Source organism: Micropterus salmoides, unplaced genomic scaffold (assembly GCF_014851395.1).
Source record: "Micropterus salmoides isolate LMB-PRFRI ecotype aquatic unplaced genomic scaffold, ASM1485139v1 Ms_hic_scaffold_6, whole genome shotgun sequence".
NCBI classification, from domain to species: Eukaryota; Metazoa; Chordata; class Actinopteri; order Centrarchiformes; family Centrarchidae; genus Micropterus; species Micropterus salmoides.
In genome coordinates this window covers 8997826-9018736 of record NW_024044348.1, presented here as the reverse complement: position 1 = coordinate 9018736, position 20911 = coordinate 8997826, and the positions used below count along the sequence as shown (strand labels likewise).

General features: G+C 38.3%; 1 protein-coding gene and 1 long non-coding RNA gene across 2 annotated transcripts; one reads left to right on the top strand and one right to left on the bottom strand.

Moving 5' to 3' along the window:
* The first annotated feature begins 362 nt into the window (after nt 1-362).
* On the top strand, nt 363-12372 carry muc15 (mucin 15, cell surface associated). Its single transcript, XM_038702093.1, has 4 exons — nt 363-519; nt 4440-5275; nt 7774-7944; nt 10687-12372. Exons 2-4 carry the CDS (start codon nt 4459-4461, stop codon nt 10806-10808), a joined length of 1110 nt encoding a protein of 369 aa, XP_038558021.1. The 5' UTR covers nt 363-519; nt 4440-4458; the 3' UTR covers nt 10809-12372.
* On the bottom strand, nt 2475-14723 carry LOC119890714. Its single transcript, XR_005442287.1, has 3 exons — nt 14200-14723; nt 3334-3520; nt 2475-3257 (listed from the first exon to the last, which is right to left on the bottom strand). It is a non-coding gene; the product is annotated as an uncharacterized LOC119890714 (long non-coding RNA).
* Nucleotides 14724-20911: the final 6188 nt, after the last annotated feature.

Genomic DNA, 20911 nt, shown 5'->3' with positions numbered 1-20911 from the left:
GCTCGCCGGCCTCCTTTCCGTTGCCATGACGACAGCAGCCGTTTCCAGTGCCTCTGTGAGGAAAAAAACAAAACAAAACAAAAGAAAAACGCTCAGAGGACCTGTGGCCAGAGGCCCCACCCACTGGGGGAATTCACAGAACTAACCTGGCAACCCGGCAACCAAAATTTTATGTAATTAACTTATTTAGATGGGAACATGAAATGAGGCAGTTACAAATTGACTCATTCCCCAAACCCCTCAACCCTCTTCCCCTTCTCTTGTCCTCTAATTCAATCCCATCCCTGTCCTGTGTGGCCTTTTCACAGTGTGCTACTGGATGCAGTTCAGGGTGTGTTGCTATTGCTGGCAGGTGTAGAAGCAGGTTGAGCAGGTTGTTCCCTGAATGCCACTCTGTTGGGCCCTCCTTCCCTGCTTCTCTCTCTGGGCCGTTTGCTGATTCACTCTCATGTTGGCAGCTCAGTGAAGAGATTTTGTTGCCTGTGCACCTGTTCTCATCCGATACAGCCTAAGAACAAGGTAAGGATTTACTGAGGAAGCATGTAATTCTTTGTCTTTTTTTCAGGAAATGTGTGGGGCTATATGATGAATGGATGAATTTTATTGTCTAAACATGACAAATAACGTCCTTTTTAAGAGAAATGTCTTAGCATCAAGACTTCTTTGACAGTACTTTCTTTTACAAATAAGATTTTGCAGCAGTAACATGAATGAGTTACACTTAAAATGTGTAAATCTATACCTGACTGTTTTTGCTTCCTCTTGTGAAAGAGGAAACAGAGTATCAGAAACAGAAATTCAAATATTTTTCGATGTGAAAGTATATAGCTGGGTGCCAAACCCACACAAAAGCAAGTGATATACATGTAGGACCTTAAATAACCTAAGCAGGGGAATACATACAACACAGTTACACAAGTGTTAGTCAGTTTTACAGTGATGCAAACGAGACTGTTGATCTGATGGAAATGAAGTACTTAGGTCTTTTACTTGAGTAAAAAAGGAAAGTATTGGAGTAGAGGTATAAAAAGCAAATGGCAGGACCACAGAATTTTACTTGAGTAGCCTTTGGTACTTGAGTAAATACTTAGTGATGTGCTTGGGATTATGGATATTGACATAAATAATAAATCAAATAATTATTTATTTATTAGAAGTAATTAAAAGGTGATAATAACACAGGTGAACTTTAAACAAATTGTGTGATTTAACATATTGTGTAACATAAATGTCAAGTAATTAGTGTTTGTGCATGGGTTGAAGGAGTTTACAGTGTGTATTTGTGTTTCTGTGTGTGTGTGTGTGTGTGTGTGTGTGGATCACTGTAAAGTCATGGCGGACAGCGCTGTTGAGGTGATAGTACAGATTCTGACCAGATCAACAAGGTGGGAAATCTTTTCAACAGGCAATTCTCTGCAAAGGGCAAAGGGTTAGGAGTGAACATCTTTGACCCACTGTGCCACAAAGAAGACTCTTTGGTGGGACGCTGGTGGCCAAATACTCTCGGCAGGGAGGGCAGTGTGCTTTCTAAAAATAGGTCCAATGTGTTTCATTTACCGGAAGAGATATGTTGACAAAACAGGATTCACTGGTTTGAAATTCAATAGCCCAAATTTGAATACAAGCAGGATATAGTGTTTTTTACATTTGTCTCTGGGAGATATAATTCAATACAAGTCACTTGCAACATTCTTGAGAAAAATCAGATTATAGTCTGCGTTATTTTAAATCTTGTCCCTGCTCACCATGTACATATTTACACAGTACAAATCAAAACATACTAGCTGTCATCTGCTGTCCTGCCTGTCAAACTGGTTCTACATGAACTTGTCTCATTTCCACCTGATACACTTTTATTAACTTTAAATGGTACATGTCTTAGGCCACCACAACAACCCCAACCTAACGTTGTATTACTGAGAAGTAGCTGATACATTCTTCATTTCATAATCCCGCATAGAAAAGTCACTGTAATGGTAGTCGTGACATTCACACTTAAAAATGTAAATGTAAAAAATGCATGTAATTTATAGACATTTCTGTGAAAGGTCTCAGTCATCCAGGTCATAGTTATTTAAGGTGGATTAAAATCAAGGACAACTGGACTTGGTTAAAGATACACAAAGAGATGTTGCCTCTCATCCAAGACGCTTCTTCAAACCTGATTGACTGACAGGGAATCCCAGCTATTTAACCTCTGTGTTGTCGCTGACCTTCATAACTACCCTACTTTGGATAATTTATAGAATTCTCAATGTTCTGCAACTTAGAAACACAAAGGTCTTCTGGATAATTAAGCAATGCAACAAGTCTATGTCATGACCAGTAGATTCTTTTATTTCTTTTTCTTTTTACTGTCTCTGCTCTGTGATTAGATGTTCTCTATTTTGCCTGGTGACAACTTGGCAGGTGAGTCGTAAAGCTAACCTTTGACTTGAGAGCTCTGCCATATCACAGTTGCAAACTTTAATCTCAAAGTGCAAATTAATTGGTCAGTTTATTCCAAATAATATTTTCACAGCTGCAGTATTTTAAGCTATAAATCGCTATAAACTTGGTGGATTGAGCCATTTTCTTTAATTATGTGCTCTTGTTGTGGCGTAATCAGAACACTTCAGCCGTCTGAATAAGCCTGCGTTCACACAGCAGGCTGGGCTGTTTTCCACAGAGTAGAAAAAACACAAAATCATGGCTGATGAGTGGACGAGTGGAAATGTTAAAAAACTAACCACAGATTAAAATTACAATCAGTATGATTACATGTTTTCATATTTATTTAAGAATAGCAGTTTCATCCTTTGGAAGTGTGAAATGGATGAGAAGTTGCTTGTACCTTTTCAGAAATCCCAACTTGTATTTTAAAGACGAATGAACAACCCATTTTCAGTTAGTGGCACCTTTATTGACTTGTTAAAATAGGCTAAAATGTTATGATAGAAATGTGAAATTTCCAGATTTGCACGTTCAAACGTCTGTTGCTGCAGGCCACAATATTACACACTGTAGACAGAGACATTTACACTGCTCACAACAAGAATCAGCTCATAACAAAGCAACTGATCAAGTGATTCGCAGTGGGAGAGCCCTGTAGGGAATTACTGGAGCTGCAGTCATTTGTGTATTGGAGTGAAGCCGAGGTACTGTGGGAACTCGCTGTGTCACATGACTGCGTCGAAATTCCCTAAATGTAGCAGCCAGGGATGTCATGTTCATGATGTTGTGGCCCATGTTCACAGCACCATCAACTGAGCGGTTCCCTGAAAGACAGGAGGTGTAACAGGATTAGTCGTTCAAGGATTTTCATTACGACTTGTGTCAGTGCAGCTGACCTACGCTGTTGTGAAGCAGGTGATCTTGTGCTTCTGGAAGATAGGACCAAACAGAGATGTCTTGTTGCACACCGAGTCTTTGCGTGTGGTCAGGGACAGTTTGAAGGCTGCGATGAACACAAGTTTATAACACCTGGGCTCCTTCCTGATGGTGCTCCTCCTGAGCAAGGAGTAAACAAACTCCTCAGTCACTGGGAGAAAGGAGAAAAAAACAAACCACAAAAATCACAAATAAACACTTTTATGCCTTTTAGTTTTCATTTGAAAAAAAAAAAAAAAAGCCAGCCCCAACGCTCTGTATATTTTGACTTTTGAAGAGGAACTATTACATTTCACATAATTATGAAACTGACAACATATTTAAATCTTTTCACATTTGAACTGTTTTAAATGCTTTACTATTGTGGAGACCAATTAATGCTTCAATATAACGACTGATTTCTATTTTTATATGCTGTATTTCTGGTTTCTTTGTGTTTTCTTTGTGGTCTCTTATTTTATAAATTAATAGCTAAACCAGTCAACATCTTAAAGAAATATTTTTAATTTATCTTTGGTACATTTACACTCATAAAATAAATGACAAATGGTTTCAGTTTTGATGTTGCAAAATACACACTTTTCCTCATCATCAATCCTGAATCTTAATACAGCTGTATAGTGCAGCGGTAACACCACATCCTGTGAAAGTTGTCTGCTGTATTTTCACCCTACGTGGGTTAGGGAACATAATTTGGCTGTGAGAGTGACACCGACCAGAGTACACTCTGTAACTGAGTGGAAATAGAGAGGGTCTAGTTTCTGAAAGGTCCATAGTCCTCATTAGCAGGTGAAGTTTGCTCATTTGTTGTTTTTCAAATGTTATTTTGAGCACTTTTATGATTTCTTGTGAGCTTCACAGTTCATTTTTGACTTTGGAAACAGATGTTTTGACCAACTTGAGCTTTCAACTTTAATTCTCAACTTTTAAGAGGATGTGGACAAGATGTCTGAAAGAGCTCAGAGTAATGTTTGAACATTTGAAACATTTGAACATACTGAAAGTTGACCCATAAAGCATAATTAGTTCAAGAAGTAAAATAACATTTTATGTTCTCTCATGTGTTTCAGAGTGAAACCAAAGGTGAATATGGAACTGTATTTAAAAATCACAGCAGGCCTCCTCCTTCTGCTTGTCCAAGCTTTCCACCTGGCATCACTCCAAGATTCAACCGACACTCCGGGGCGAACAATTGATAAAAGCTGGCTCCGTGAACTAGCCAAAAAACCAGCTGGAAGTCAAAATGCTGCAGCTACTACAGCGGAGAAAGAAAATGATTATGGAGATGAAGCATCTACTATGGGGTCAAGTTTTGATCCCAACAATGTAACATCTGGCTTCATGGCACTAAATACTGAAGTAAATGTGAATGTAACCAGTCAAGATAAGGGTGCAAATGAAACATCTGATGATCCTAGCACCATGCTTCCCAATAAACCTGAAATGCCAGACACCACCTTTTCTCCAACTACTACACATCCCATAGACCCAAGTCAGATCAACATGACAAAAGCCAAGGAGGATTTTCAGAACTTAACAACAACTCCTCAAAACCTCACAACTCATCTGAGAGTAGAAAACTCCACCAGTTTTCCAGATTACTTCAATCACACTGATTTACCAACGACAACCGTGGCTGCTGAGAGCAATACCACTCAAGAATCCATAACAAAATCAGACAAAGATATGGGTTTAACGAATGAGACAGAATCTACCAACACAACAACCATGACAAACATAACAACCACATCAACCACAATGACGCCAGAGATAAGTGAAACACCAACAATGTCTTCATCTACAGTGTTCCTATCTGAGACCACAGAAAGCCCTGCAACTCTAAACGCACCTAAGAAGGTCAACGAGACAGACAAAAGTGGAACCTCAGGAAGCAGCTCAGAAAGAGGTCAGATGTCACAAAATACACATTTCTGTGTCCAGAAAACTACTTTATGTGTCTTCCTAGCAGCATGACATCAGTTAATAGACAGATGTCAGGAAAAAATAACCTTTGTGGGAAATTCCAAGCCCTCCTGACTGATTTGTGTTAAAGTATAAGCAATAAGGTAATAGAATAAGCACAAAATACTTCACAGATCACCTTTAGAGACTTGGCGATACTGGTTAAGTAATACTATGTTCATTGTTTACACATTGCTTTTTTCCATCCTTTCCCTGACCCACATTTGCCTTCTTCTATTTTCCCACTGACTGAGGACAAACCTTCATTCAAAGGAATCGAATTGGGTTTCAGGTGCTATCGATGTGGCTGCTATGAGTGAAGGAGTCTATTACAACCACCTTCTCAGTAGGACAACGAAACTCTGTTTTAGTGGCAAAAAAAACTGGATCTGAGGTCAAAGATGCTTGAGCTGCCTCTGTGCAGGGGCGTGAGACCTGTCTTTAATGTCAACTGCAGGATCAAGGAAACAGGACTTGAAAAGGATGCTTGTCATATACATATATTTTAATGTAATGTGTTGCATCCATGGCACGTGATAAGAGGCAGTGAGGGTTTCGGGGCCTTGCTGATGAGGCCAGGTGCAGTCAGGAATAAAAGATTCTTTTCCAGCAAAATATATGTGGGCAAAGTCACTACTGACACCATGGCAAGAGGGAAAAATGTCTTTAGAGAGCTGGCGAGGTTGGGATTAAAATAAAACTCGTGTTACATGGACAGATGTGACAGCAGGACATAACACTAACAGATGGTGGCAATAAACAATGGGAAAACAGTTGTGAAACTGTGGGTAACACAGGAAGAAAAAAACTGCTCTAGTGTTACCATGACAGGCACAGCTTGTGCACAAAAACTGTACAAAAGCACAGACGGTTGAGCACAGATAAACAGAGTCTATAAATATGTACCTACAATGCAACTTTACTTTTAATGTGATCAGTAAATAAAAATATCCACTCACTCCAGCTGCTTAACCTTATTTGACCACCACAATACAGTTGTTACAATAACATCAGGTATAATGATGTTCCACTATAATACAACAAGACCAAGGCTGTGTTCGAAATTGCATAATAACGTACTTCCTACTATATACTCAATCAGTATGTACTGCATACTGCCTACTTAATGAATGATTAAATATGTCATTGCCAGAAGTATACTCAAGCAAGACAGTCATGTGACTGCATCATATGATCACCATTGCACAGTCTGAAGAGACGCAATGCATTTTGGAATGGTTTGTATGTATGTCAAACGTTAACCTCATGGTAATACTAGAGGAAATGTGTGTGTAAGGGTGTTGTAATGTGCAAGAAACAATAACTACAACTAAAACAGCATGTCCAGAAACCAAGGCAAAGGTGAAACCTGTGGAGGGAAACAGAGGGTAGTAATTTAGCAGGGAGGTCTGTCACCTCAGCCCACTAGCATCATCACTAAGAATCAGAATAAGGCGTTACAAATACTCTACAGGGTATTTTGCCCAGGTGCCCAGAGTTACTGCAATCAGTCTCAGCTCTTCACCTTCAAGGGATAGAGATTGGCCACGCCCACACAGGGTGTCACAGTTGGTAAATTGAGCCCTTTGTAGATAAACGGAGCCATTGAGTTATTTATGCAACAGTCCTGATAAAATACAAATGTAGTATTACTATGTAAAAGACACTTTCACACACTGTCTTTCCCACCTCTGCTGTTGCCACACACACAAACTGTAAAATAAAAAGAGTAGAAAAAGTTCTTTAAGTGACTTCAACAATTAAAATTTAGGAAAGTAAAAACTTTGATTCTAAGGTTTCAAGTTTTCACGGTTACACATTAAAACACTGATTGTTAGAATACAAAAGGTAAGAATAGGTAGTCTTGTTAATAGAAGCTCGTGCCAGTTGGTCACTAATATCTTTAACTGCATGGATGCAGCCTCATACTCAATGTTTTTTGCACCTGTATAGCTGTCATAATGCGAGAGCATGTGATGATTATCTCTGTGCGAAATTTACATTTCCATTAAGAAATTAAATCGGTTATGTGATTCAGACTGTCAGTGCTTAGTTAACAGTGTTAAACAAGTTTAAGTTAAAGTTAACAGACATACTATATAATGGAAACTAAAGCAACATTCAATCACATTTTACCTCAGCTAAATGTTGAGCACAGCCTGGTGCCTTAAAATGTATTCAAATGTATTAAAAAAATTGTAATGATTTTGGCACGTTAATTGCACTATCACACCGTAAATAAGACAAATATGTACAGCTGACTAATTGGGATGTGTATCTATGCAGAGTGCTGCCACTGGAAACACAATTTCAAAAACACATTTCAGCTATAATTATCTGATAATTAACTCTCAAAGATGGAAGTTGATATAAACTATTTTGTTGTTGACAAATTATTTATTACTCTCTCCCACCCCTTAACCCCTCATTCTTCCAATAAAGGTTTGGCAGCAGATTACAACAACAGTAAAAGACAGGGAGCGTGGGGGGCTATACTGGGAACAGCGGTGGCTGTGACAGCAGTGGGACTGGTGGCCTACATAATCCTGAAAAAGAAACAGCAGAAGGGTTTCTCTCACAGGAAACTGGTTGAAGAATATCCTGCAGACCCAGGTATGCTAGATCCTATCCTTCCTTTATACAGTAAATGCTGAACTTTGTTTGAAATTTCATCCTAGGACACACATAATTATTGCTGTTATCTGTGATGGCTTGATCAGGATTTAATTAGGGTTGCCACCTTGAAATGACAAAGATTTCTATTATTAAAAAAACAAAAAAAACAACCTCTGGTAGGTGGGAGTCATACAGCAAATGCTAAAATGAAACTGCTAAATACAGTATGATGCATATTAGTATTGCTACACAATGATGAACAGTCACTCACACTTTCCACTAGTTCAGCATTTTTGGGAAATAGTCTGATACATAACGTCCACCTTCAAAATGGATCAAACAAACATGCTGTAATGTTATAGCCTAACTGCTGGTTGGAGAATTTTGTTACCTCCAATCTTCATGCTAAGCTAAACTGGCTGCTGGCTGTAGCTACATATTTAACATACAGACATGAGACTGGTATTGATCTGCTCAGTATTCGAATTACACCATGTCTTTCTGAGGCTCCTATTTTTCGGGGGTTGGGTGGGGAGAGGACTGAACACATGCACACATGAATAAGTATAATACATGCAAAAATATAATATCAATAAATTTCAATTCATACAGAGAATATTTAGCCTGGGACAAGAAAGAAACAGAAGAAATGTTTTTTTAATTGCTCTTTGCTGAGAAACAATAAAAATGCCAAGGCATAGTGGGCAGGGAATGATTTATTTTACTTTGTTAAACAGATCAGACTTAGGTTGCATCCCATGACAATTGTACATGTAACAGGCCAGTGAGGCCGTGCAGTGAGTAAACCTCACTCCCCGACAACTAGTGCCCATGGGTTTTAGCCTCCTCATTAGCACGGCCGCCTCCCGTACCCGAGTCAGGACATGCAGAACAACCTCGGGGGACATTGATGCTGTCACATGGATGGGAGTGAGGTATAGGAGGGTGAGAGTAACAGAAGTCAGTGAGGCTCTACAGTGTGTAAACCTCACTTCACGATTCCTTAAGAGATGCACTGGCGACAGACATTAGTACCCATGGGTTTTAGCCTCCCATACCCAAGGTTGCCGGTTCGAATCAGGACTAGGCAGGCTACATCCACAGCCTCAAATGTTGAGAATGTGCTGTTTATTAGACACAAAACTATTTATTTTAGGAATGTAATTATACATCATATAATATTATATTATTTAAAGTAAAATAATAATGTATGCACAAAAAAAACTAAAACAAACAAACAGTGGCACCAAAAATACACATATACTGTTTGTTATATTTATAATACAATATTTTAGATCTCCCCCTAAATTTCACATGAGACTTTAAACCCTTGGTTGCTGTCTATCTCTCTCTCTCTCTCCCACTCACACCCACACACAGAAGCTCCTAACTCCATCCTGCTTTAATAAGGTAACCTTACCATGCAAAATAGGATCATGTACTATGACAGTTTGCAATTTGTCTCATTCTTGCCATGAACTTAGAGGACGACAGCATTTTATTCTCACACTCCCCTACACGCCCTCATTCTTACTTTATCTTTCTGTTACGGTCCAACTGAAATTAAGCTGCATGTTTCTTTTTCTGCTGCAGCATACAGGTGTGCCTGCATATTTAAGATGAGTCAGATTACATCCTAAATTATAGGCCCTAAGGCCTATTTCAGACATACGTTCTCAAACACTAGAGGGACAACAGAATGCCTTTCATATGAATTAGTCAATGAAAGACATGGCCCACCACTACTCAAAGACCGGAAGCAATCCTCAAAAACAAAATGGAGCAAGGTCTATTGTGGTAAACAACTCGAAGTATACAAGGTAACTTTTTTACAATGTAGACGGACTTAGATAAAAAAAAAAAAAAAAACACATCGCTCAACACATTAACTTTGCAGTGCACCTTCATGGTGGCAAAGCAACGTGAAAATAATACACAGTCACAGTATGTAAAACACACGGTCACACGCCTCATGCTCAAAAAGTAATGATAAACTTTCATTCAGTAACACTGTCCTTGACCTGTAAAAAGCCCTGTTTTTTCCTTTTAGTGATTAAAAATATATTAATTTTAAAAATCACTTTTACACTTTTATTTTTGAGTGCTGGAATGACAAGTTGTGATCTCAGTTTTACTTTAACCAACCTGCATTACCAAAGGCCAATACATACTATACTATACAACCTACAGTACACATACAACTCAGTTTTATTTATAGCCCAAAATTACAAATTTGCCATGGGCTTTACATTTATCTGTAAACAACACCTTCTGTTCTCATCTCATTCACCTTCATACCCTTTAATGGGAAAATTAAAGGGAGAAATGTGTTCATTTAAGCCATTCTATGTTTATACTCTATGTTTAGACCATTTCTTCTTTCTTCCTGGAGTCCCGCACATTTGAATGTGCCAATGCACAAAACTCTCCCACTGCCCCCCATCAATCTTGCGCACAAGCACTTGTTGCTGATTAGCTGGAACAATGTTGTGTGGCAAGGTTCAGCCCTCTTTCTTTGTTTTCCATTTACAGAGCCAGGGCTGTTTAGGAAAACTGTGAGGAAATATTTGCAGAATTTAAAAAAAGTATTTTAGATTTAGATTTTATTAGATAGAGACAGTCACTTACCATCCCTTCAACAGGGGAAAGTACAGGCTACTTGTCTGCAAATTACAAGTTCATAATGAAGCTTTTAAAATTAAGAGTTAAATGTTTAATGTTAATTTGTCTAATTTCTAGTTCTCAGATTAGACAACAGTGGACCTTTGGACTTGACCTTTGGTGGTTTGGCCTATTACAACCCAGCACTCCAAGGGGACGACATCCAAATGACCAACTTCCCAGAACGCCGACAGAACTGAAAAGACACCCAAGACCAAAGTCATGAACTCCCTGACACTTATTGGCTCTTGATAGACATCCCATAATGTGGATTTTTGTAAATAAGACTGTCTGAAAGTGACATTTGTGGATGGAAATTACAAAGGATTTTGTAAAAGTCTGTTGTCAGCCACTACAAATGAACTCATCTTAGATTATGCATTGTGTTTATTGCATTGAAATAGAGGGATCACTGAAGGTAATCTATCTGAACTACACTGCAACAGCCAAAATTAACCAGCCATTTATGTATGTTGCCAAACAGGAATCAAATGAAGATTTTACTAATGAATATGTTTTGCAGTCAATGAAGATTGTTAAAAAATAATATGTCATAACTTGGTTTCATTTTTTATTTTTTGTGTGTGTATGAATAGGAGCCACAAAAAGCTGTTTAAGACAAGCAAAACAAACACATTAGCATATAATCAGATCAGCTAAAGAGAAGAAACCAGAATGTGACTTCTGCTGAAGCAAAACAAAAGTGCAACAAAATTCAGAAGCCATGGTGAACAATAGCATTATACATGTCAACAATAACCTGCTGTTGTGGTATTAGAAAGGCAATAAGAAGTTAAATTTGAACAGCGCTGTCTGATATCCTACAACTGGCAGTCACAGCCAGACTAAGAATTGAACCGTCAAACCAAAGATTTGAGTTTATTTTTCTACACCAGTGAGGAAGGTGGTGGGAGGCTGGGTACTGTTTTGTTATTCATAGACTGTGGTTTTGGTATTCAGGAAGGGAGTTGTGTATTTGGTCTTAGCACTACTCAGTAGCATCAACTATATCATCATATTATTCTGCTTAAATCTTCCGACCTCCAGGTGTCCAAACAGAGATTTGAGTTTCTCGTAGTGACAGTGTGCTCCCGGGAGAGTTACATAGCATTTATCTGCTGCATACCTAGAGCAAAAGTAGAACATAACTAATGCTGAATTTAAAAAAAAAAAAAAAAAAAACTTTATTGTTATGCTTTTAAGTTTTCTTTAAACTTAGAGTGACAACCTTTAGCAAGAACAGTGTCTCTTTTTTAAACTAAGACAATGTGGTTGGGCAAGGAGGGAATAGTCAGGGATTAACTACACGCTCGTTCTTTTATCTAATTCTTTTGTACGATAACATCTAACAATATTTCATATTTGTTCGTTTCTTAGATTTGTTTCTTTTCTATGTTATATATAAAAAAAAACACAACATACTTTTATAACTGTAAATGTGAAAAAAATATAAAATAAAATCATCCAGAACATGCATTTTTCAGCTCTCTCGATCCTTTTAGTCATTACCTGAGTGAATCCCGTCCTGATTTTGATTGATATGTGCAGGTCTGCTTCCTTCCTCACTCTAATTTCCCACATCAATCAGAAGCATTTTGTCTAAGAGTGAGGAGTTTTGTGGTGCGGTGTTAAAGAATTGCAATGATTACTGCAAAAATAATGCAGGGCAGACAGAAAATGGGATACTTATTCATTGGGTATAGCTGCTTGGAAAATGTAATGGAACTTGACGATGCCTTAATAAACAACCAAATCCCCCCAAAATGTCTTCCTCGTTCGGTTATTTGATATATATGTTATTTGAGTATGAATATCATGAGTATTTCCTCATATTCAAAGAGAACTGGTTATTTTATTCATTAAACACATACACAAACATGCAGATAAACACACACTGCTTATTCAGTATCAAGAACATATTTGCACAAGCGAGGGTTTCGTTCATTCATCACAAAGACGTGCTCTGTGGAGAGATTGTGCATGTTTTAATTAAGCACAACAATTTAGGATGTGGTTGTTTGGCAGGGTGCTGAAATCAATTAACTGACGCCAAGTCCTTGCTGAAGAATGTACATTTCATTGGGGGGGGAATTAATTAGAATGAAATTAAACAATTGATATCTAAATTGAGGCTATGTCAATTTTATTATTCAAATCCAATCCATTTTCTTTAAGCTAACTCACTGGAAATGAGTTTAACCTATAATCCAAATCACTGTCTCCTTATCAGATGAGCCACTACAGCAATTAAACGGTCAACAGTGCATTATTCAGCAATCCTGTGATTTTTAATGAACATGGGGCCATACGTCAGGGTGGAGGATTAAGGTGAAGGCAGAAGGGCAGAAAGACAGAAGCAGAAGAGAGTTTCCAGAAACAAAGTTGCAATGTTGGAAACATTCCTCAGAGACTTTGGTCCATATTGACATGATAGCATCACGCAGTTGCTGCAGATTTGATGGCTGCACATCTCCCATGGTGCATTATTCTGCTGGAAGTAGCCATCAGAAGATGGTTAAACAGTGGTAATAAGGGATGGACATGGTAAGAAACACTATTCAATTCAGGTGTCACATTTAAACAGTTGGTACTAAGTGTGCCAAGAAAATATCCCACACACCATAACTCCACCACCACCGCCTGAACTGCTGATACAAAGCAGGATGGACCCATGCCTTCATGTTTACGCCAAATTCTGAATGTCACAGCTGAAAAATCGGGACTCAGACAACGTTTTTTCCCAGTCTTCTATTGTCCAATTTTGCTCAGCCTGTCCGAATTGTAGACTCAGTTTCCTGTTCTTAGCTGACAGGAGTGGCACCTGGTGTGGTCTTCTGCTGCTGTAGCCCATCTGCTTCTAGGTTCAACGTGTTGTGCATTCAGAGATGGTATTTTGCATATTGTGATTGTAATGAGTGGTTATTTGAGTTACTGTTGCCGGTATGTCATCTTGAACCAGTCTGCTCAGTCTCCTCTGACCTCAACAAGGCATTTTTGTCCACACAACTACCACGCACTGGATAATCTCTCTTTTTCGGACCATTCTCTGTAAACCCTAGAGATGGTTGTACATGAAAATCCCAGTAGGTCAGCGGTTTCTGAAATACTCAGACCAGCCCACCTGGCAACAACTACTATGCCAAGTTCAAAGTCACTTAAAATATCTTTTCTTCCATATTCTGATGCTCGGTTTGAACTTCAGCAAGTTTTCTTGCCAACGTCTACATTCCTCAATGCATTGAGTTGCTGAAAAACTGCAGGAGCAAGGTCACAAGGTTATTAACAAGAGTAAAACATTAGAAATTAGACCGTCAAAAGAGGAATGAAACAAAAATACATAAGCAACATTGTAAACCTGTAAAAAATAAATAAAACATGAACACCAAAACAGACCTTAAAAAACACAAAAGCACAAATAATTTTGAAAAAAAGTCTAGCTGCTTTTTAAAAAAGGTGTCAGAGACCACAGAACATACATCTTCATAGGAAGAGCACTCCAGAGTGTGGGAGCCACCACTTCAAATGCACGATCACCTTTTGTTTTTAATCCAGCTTGAGGAACGATCAGTAAGCCGTGGTCAGAAAACTTACCTAGTGGTCATATGAGGGTGGAGCTGTACCCAGGCACCTGACCATGCAGAGCTCAATATGTGTATCACGTAGGCTGAGTGACAGGGAAACAGGAGTGTGGATCCAAAATGCAGACACGGGCCAAGAGGTTGCATTTCAAATGAAGATTTATTTTGACCAAACAAAACAGGCTTACTACTTATCTCAAGGCAAGAGTCCAAACAAAAGGATAATTCCAACAAGGCAGAGTACAAAGTCCAAACACAGGTTAAATCCAACAAAAAGGCAAGGGAATCCAACACAAGGGAATAATCCAAAAAAATCCTGGTAAACAGAGCATGCAGCAGAACACCCAACATAAGATGATGACACCACAAGGACTGAACAGAAATGAGGGCAATATATTCACACACACACAAGAAGGCAGGACAATTAACACAGGTGAGACACATAAGCAATCAATCAGACAGGAAACAAAGCTAGACAAAAACACATGAAACTAATCACTACAAAATAAAACAGGAAGTAAAGCTAGCGACAATATACAAGGACATATGAAACCAAATACAACAGAAAACAAGGAACCAATGATCAACTAACCAAACCTAAACAAGAACACAGAGGCAAAAAGCAACACAGGAATGGACATAACAAAATAACAGAAAAACACCACAATAAAACTCAAGACTGTGATCATGTGAAAAGAAGAACCTTAAAATGAATCCTGAACCTGACAGGAAGCCAATGCAAAGAGGACAGGATGGGTGTGATGTGAGTTGTGCTACTAGACCCGAGGCCTGTACCACGAAGCAGGATTTGAGCTTATCCAGGTAACTTCGGGGTTAATCCTGGGTTTTCAGTACCACAAAGGTGGTTCACTTCTTACCGGGCCATGGTAACTTATGCTGAACAGCTAACCTGCTCTGGAGCAGGTTATGTTCCAGATAAGAGATCAACTCTGTGAAAACGCCGCCTACTGACCAATCAGCTCTCTTGGAAAATGGCATCACCATCTGTAGGAAATCCCACAGACTGTTTTAGCCAATAGGCTGCTTTATGTTTTTCAGCGGTGATGTGGAGAAACTCTTGACTATAGCGATATAATTCTACAGAGACTGATTAAAAGACTTAAGCTTTTGTTGCCTACAGGATTTTACAGTACAGCAGGATAAGCCTACTTGCTGCTTTGAAATGTGTTTAATATTTTTTATTTGCTCCAAGTCCGTTTCACACAGCCTGACGCAGCCGTTCAAATAAATGGGTTTTATTTTTTGAGCACATTTTATGGCATGAATGGAGTTTTCGTTTCATTGCTTTATGAAGTTAATTTAGAGTGAGGTGGAAGGACCACTTATTCAGCGCCCGAGTCTTTTAATGTGGAAACGTCGACACACAGCCGAGTTTAAAGAATAAGGCTGATATTTTCAGCTCATAAGCCCACTTTAAATCAACGCAATATAAAATACTATGCCTGTTTATTTAGGCATTCACACTGTCTGCGATTTTCTGTCTCCTTGCACGTGTCAGATGCAGGCGTGTTACTGTCGTATTTCTGTAGTGTTACAGTTTAATCCTCGTTCATAAAATATGACGCTCTGCTGACAGTGGACTTGTTCATGTCTGTGAATGGTCATCTGCTGCTAACACTGCCTCTTTTATGTGAACGTGCTCCTGGCTGAATTGGGAAACCCTGGGTTGACTTACCGAGTTGATAACCAGCTTCGTGGTACCGCTTATCCCAATCGCGATTGTTAGGGTCAGTTAAGCTGGATAACGAAAACATATCCTGCGTATGTTGAACTCGCTTTGTGGTCAACAGCCTTGTAGCAGCATTCTTTACCATTTGTAAACAGTCCCGAGACAACTTGCTAAGGCAGGTGAAAGGGAATTGCAGTAATCTTACCGGGATGATAAAGAAGCATGAATTATTATCTCTTGCTGAGGTTGTGATATGACAGGTCTGAGTTTGAGAATGTTTCTTAAATGGAAGAAACATGTATGGGTCAATAATCTGATATGAAGTACATAGATTGATCAACACCAAGATTTCTAAGATTATACTATATAGCTGAAGACATACAGCGATATAGAGACATACACTGAGCAACCTTGGAAGTTATGCTATCAGAAGCAACAATAAAGACCTCAGTCTTAGCTTTGTTAAGCTCTAAAAAGCTATTAGTCATCCAGTCCTTAATGGCAGTCAGGCAGTTGTGCAGAGTAGTCAGTTCATCAGTTTCATCAGGCTTAAAAGAGACATGCAAGCTGAACACACAATATCATCAGTGTAACAGTGATAAGAGATACCTTAAAATGAATTATTTTAATGGTGTGAACTAAGGGGAGGATATACAAAGAAAATAAAATAGGGCCCAAGACAGAACCTTGAGGCACACCACAGGAAAGAGCAGCAGTTTCAGATATATAGGAACTGATTGGATGTTTACCGCGCATTTGCTGGCAACACCAGCTTTTATGTTGGCTTTAAGATCTTGTCTGGGATAGCTAATTAGACTGCGATTGCTGTGGGTCATTAATAAGAAAGCACATAGACCTGGCTTTAATTTCACAGATGAGTCAGTGGAATTTAGCTGCATTCATCATGTATGCAAGAACAAAGTCCATTAATCTCTCACAGAACTCTCAAAAAGACCCCAAACTACTAAACAATAAAATCCTTGTCTCTCTTTTCAGGCAGAGCATAAACTGTGTGCTGCCTCTGCACAGGCATTTTGTTTAATCACCTGACTGGCTGTTATATAAAAAGTTAATTAGCTGAACAGGGGACAGCCACTACCTTTACTATTCACAACACAGACCTTTGATTGTCAGTCAGCCGTTGCCATTGGAAATGCCACCCCCCGCTATTCTTTTCTTCTTTTCTTTTTATTGATAAGCCACATTGGACTTAATGAACAACATACAGTATGAAGGGAAAAAAAGAATAAATCATCATAACACACCTCAAATTCCTCTGTTTTACTTAATAACTTGGAGGAATGGTAGGAAGTGGTGGCATATGGAGGCTGATGTGCAGCTGCTGTTTCAGCCTATGTTGCCAAACCTGCCTTACTAACCCACAGAGACAAATTCTGGTGAAAGAAGAAACAGCTTGAACTCCAGTCTGACAACACATCGAAAACACCTGAACAGCTGCAGTGCCTGGCAAAGTCAGGGAATATTGATGTCACTTTATGTCTTCATCAATCTTAAAGTTCCTTTGGTCTGAAACCCTCAAATAATTAAAATGTGTAAACTGTCAGCTTCACCCTAGTAATGTTGCATGTATAATCATGTTGTACTACTCACAATTCCATATTGTTCTCATATTTTCCTTGAGTGTTAAGTTTTAGTTTAACCAGTTAGCTGCACTGGGAGAAGCACAATTTGAGATACATGAATTAGCCTACTTCAAATATGCTTTTGGGGACATTCAAGTAAAATCACTGAACAACAACACGCTTCACAAAACTGCAAAAACAATATTATTAATATTAATAAAGTTATGAGAAGATCAATACGACTCTAATATCTTTACTTTAAATATGGAGCTCACTAATTATCCTTGATCTTATTTGTTTAACACATACACAAACAGAAATGTAGAAATGACTGTTGTTGCTGTATTTTCTAGCCAACAACAGATGGACTCCTTCTCAAAGTAACTAGTGAGCTTCAGAGGTGTTGGACGGAAGATTTTTGAATTTAGGAGACAGGTTAGTTGTTTACCCCTTCTTCCTATACGCTAAGCTAATTGCATTTTGGCTCTAGTGCCGTACACACAGAAGTTGAAGTGGCATACACGCAATTAGACAAGAAAGCAGCATTTAGGGAAAATAAGATTAATTAATCACAACAAATTTGTGAACCAGTATTAATGATAAAGTGATAAAACAATGAGAACTGTAACGATTAAACCACCATTTTTCTCATAAGGGATAAAAACATTGTTTCAGTGTAGGTGGATTCAGAATGATCTAGACTGGATTCTCTCTTAATTGGGCATACCAAGTTTAGGGCAAACCCACAGGGAATTAACTAAGTGAGTATAATATTCCCAAAAGTATGCTAAACCAACATCTGTATGTGTGTTTTGCACAAGTACACCTACAGCTCAGACTGTTGTGACATTAAAACGATTCCTGTGGTGTATTTAAAAGCTAACTCAATGGGATATGACAGAGAGAGTGAGAATGAGGCCAAACATCAGGTTAACATTCTTCCTCTGTCACTGTCTCGCTGCACAGGTCGTTCGCTCTCTGCAGCTTATACATTACCCATGTGTCTGACAGAATATTGTCTGTCAGGAATCTTTCCACACTGGTTGCTTCTGCTGTTGGGTCACTGGGGTGGATCTGAAAGGTCAGCATCCTCTTCTGACAGAGCCCGTTCTGGTAAAGATAAACAAATATGAAAGGTTTCCAAATATACAGATGAGACAAGGGATTGATATTTGCATAGACAGGCAATGAATACTGAAGAACCCAAAGCAGGGTTTTTGCTATCAGTTATGCAAACAAAGACACCTGTAAACCTGTTAAACAAGGCGGTGGTATTAAAAAGCACAATGACTTTTTGGACAACATATAGCACACCCTCCAGGCACAGTATGCTACAACATACTATAACAGCTCATATGCCACAGCAACATACTGATGTCAAATTCACTAAACTCTAAACACTAAACGCTACTCTAAGCTTTTCTTTTTAACTGAAAAAAATAGTTTCATTCAACAGTAAATTCCAGTCTTTCTTCTGCCACTAACCCTAATAACACTCAACACTTCCTGCACACTTTTCACTTGAGAAGCCTACGAATAAAGTGAAAGGTGGACTAGATATAACAGTAATGTTAGGAATCTGCCAGAGCTGCTGGATTTCACTGACAGTAGTTCAATACTGATCGAGAATGACTGGAATTTGAGTGATGAGTATGACAAGACCAACAATCCTCCAAATTAAACAACGAGTATGGCAGACAGTGGTGGACAAAGTATTCAGATCCTTTACTTAATTACTAGCCCTGCACTGAAAAAAAGTATTATAATGTAAAGTAATAATATAATCAGGAAAATGTATTTCAAGTATTAAAAGGAAAAGTTTTCATTGCAGAAAGGAAAATGTCCTGTGACTGTTATACTGTTATGTAGTAAATTATTATCATTACTAATGCATTAAAGATAATTCCCAATAAAAGCCAACATTTGAACAGTAAATATTGTCAAAATATGGACATATTCGTCTGGTATATTTAAAAAAATGTAATTGCATTTTAGTTCATTTTCATCAAATTTACAGTTACAAGGACATGTTGGGTAGTTTAATTTATAACAAACCTATTATTTTAAGTCTTCATAAGCTTTGTGTGTAAAAATCTTAATTTGTAAAGTAACTAGTATATATAATGAAGTAAAAAGTACAATATCTCCCACTGAGGTGTAGAAGTAGAAAGTGACATGAAAAGAAACCACTCAAGTACAATTTCTTCTAATTTGTACTACTTGAGTAAATGGATTCTTAATTACTGTCCATCACTTACAACAGTGCTTTTCTCATATACAGTATATAAAAAGGCTGATCTGTGAACCTAAAGGTTTGCAGATCTGACGCCCCAATCTCTTGTCTGTGTCATTCGAAAATGGTTACAAATTACAGTTGCACAAATGAAACAGTTTTCCAGTCTAACTGCTTTGATTAAGGTTTGTTAGATTAAGCGACAAACAACAAAAAAACGTTAGGGAAAGATCATGATTTGGGTTAAGGTTACTACTTTGTTAAGGTAAAGGGACTTTTGTTGTCACGATTAAAATGATGACCACTTGGTTAAAGGGCCTGCACTCCCGTATACATGATTATTTTGGCTGACCGTGTACTATATGTAGTTATAAAAATGATGAACAACAAACCAACAAAGCTAACAAGAAAGAGAAGAGGTCTACTCAACCAAAAAACCTATCTCACCTGTGTGGAGTTTCTGCAGGGCCTTTAAGCTTAGGGAATAATCATTGTAGTGTCAAACTAACGTTGAATGTTGAGAGGAAACGGGAACTGACCAGCTGTCTCCAGTGTCCTTGTCCAACGTTTTCTCTCCCTCTGTCTGGCTCTATAACAACTTCATGCTACTTCTGTCTTTGCACTGCACAGACAAGAGTAATACTGCTGCTAGAACGCTTTGTCACTTAAACATAAACAAATGTCATTTTTGGGCATTTGCTTAAATGACTGATGCTGTCATTTTTGGGAGGATAGACGAGACTGTTGTTGGACTGATGGAATTAGTGCTGTTCAAATAAACGTTATATTAATTTTATCAAAATAATGGGAATGTTTGAAATAAAGCCCTGGGTTCCATTAAGGGAAATAAAGTGGAAAAAAATGATAGTAAGACAAAAATCAATACATTAATAAGGGCAGTTATTACTAAATAATAACATGACAATTTCATCCTTTATCCTTAAGGTTCTCTGTGAGATTTTTAAATTCTCCAAGTGACACATGTCGATCCAGCAGTATGCAGAGTATTTTTAAAGCACTTTTATCCAACTATGCATGGACTTAAAAACAGATAATGGGAACAAGTCCTGTGAATTTAGCATCAACTAGACTTGGACAGGTCCAATTCCAAAGATATGACAGAAAGTAGGCCAAGAATGGACTTATCAATAAAACTACACCAATGGCTGTTTTATAAGGAGAGAGAGAGATTGCCTGCCAACTCTTGCATAAAAGGTAC

Excerpts from the sequence above, each read along its gene's own strand:
- muc15 (XM_038702093.1), top strand. The coding sequence starts at position 4,459 with ATGGAACTGTATTTAAAAATCACAGCAGGCCTCCTCCTTCTGCTTGTC. Across the intron at positions 5,276-7,773 it reads AGGAAGCAGCTCAGAAAGAG|GTTTGGCAGCAGATTACAAC; the intron begins GTCAGATGTCAC and ends CTTCCAATAAAG. Across the intron at positions 7,945-10,686 it reads AGAATATCCTGCAGACCCAG|TTCTCAGATTAGACAACAGT; the intron begins GTATGCTAGATC and ends TCTAATTTCTAG.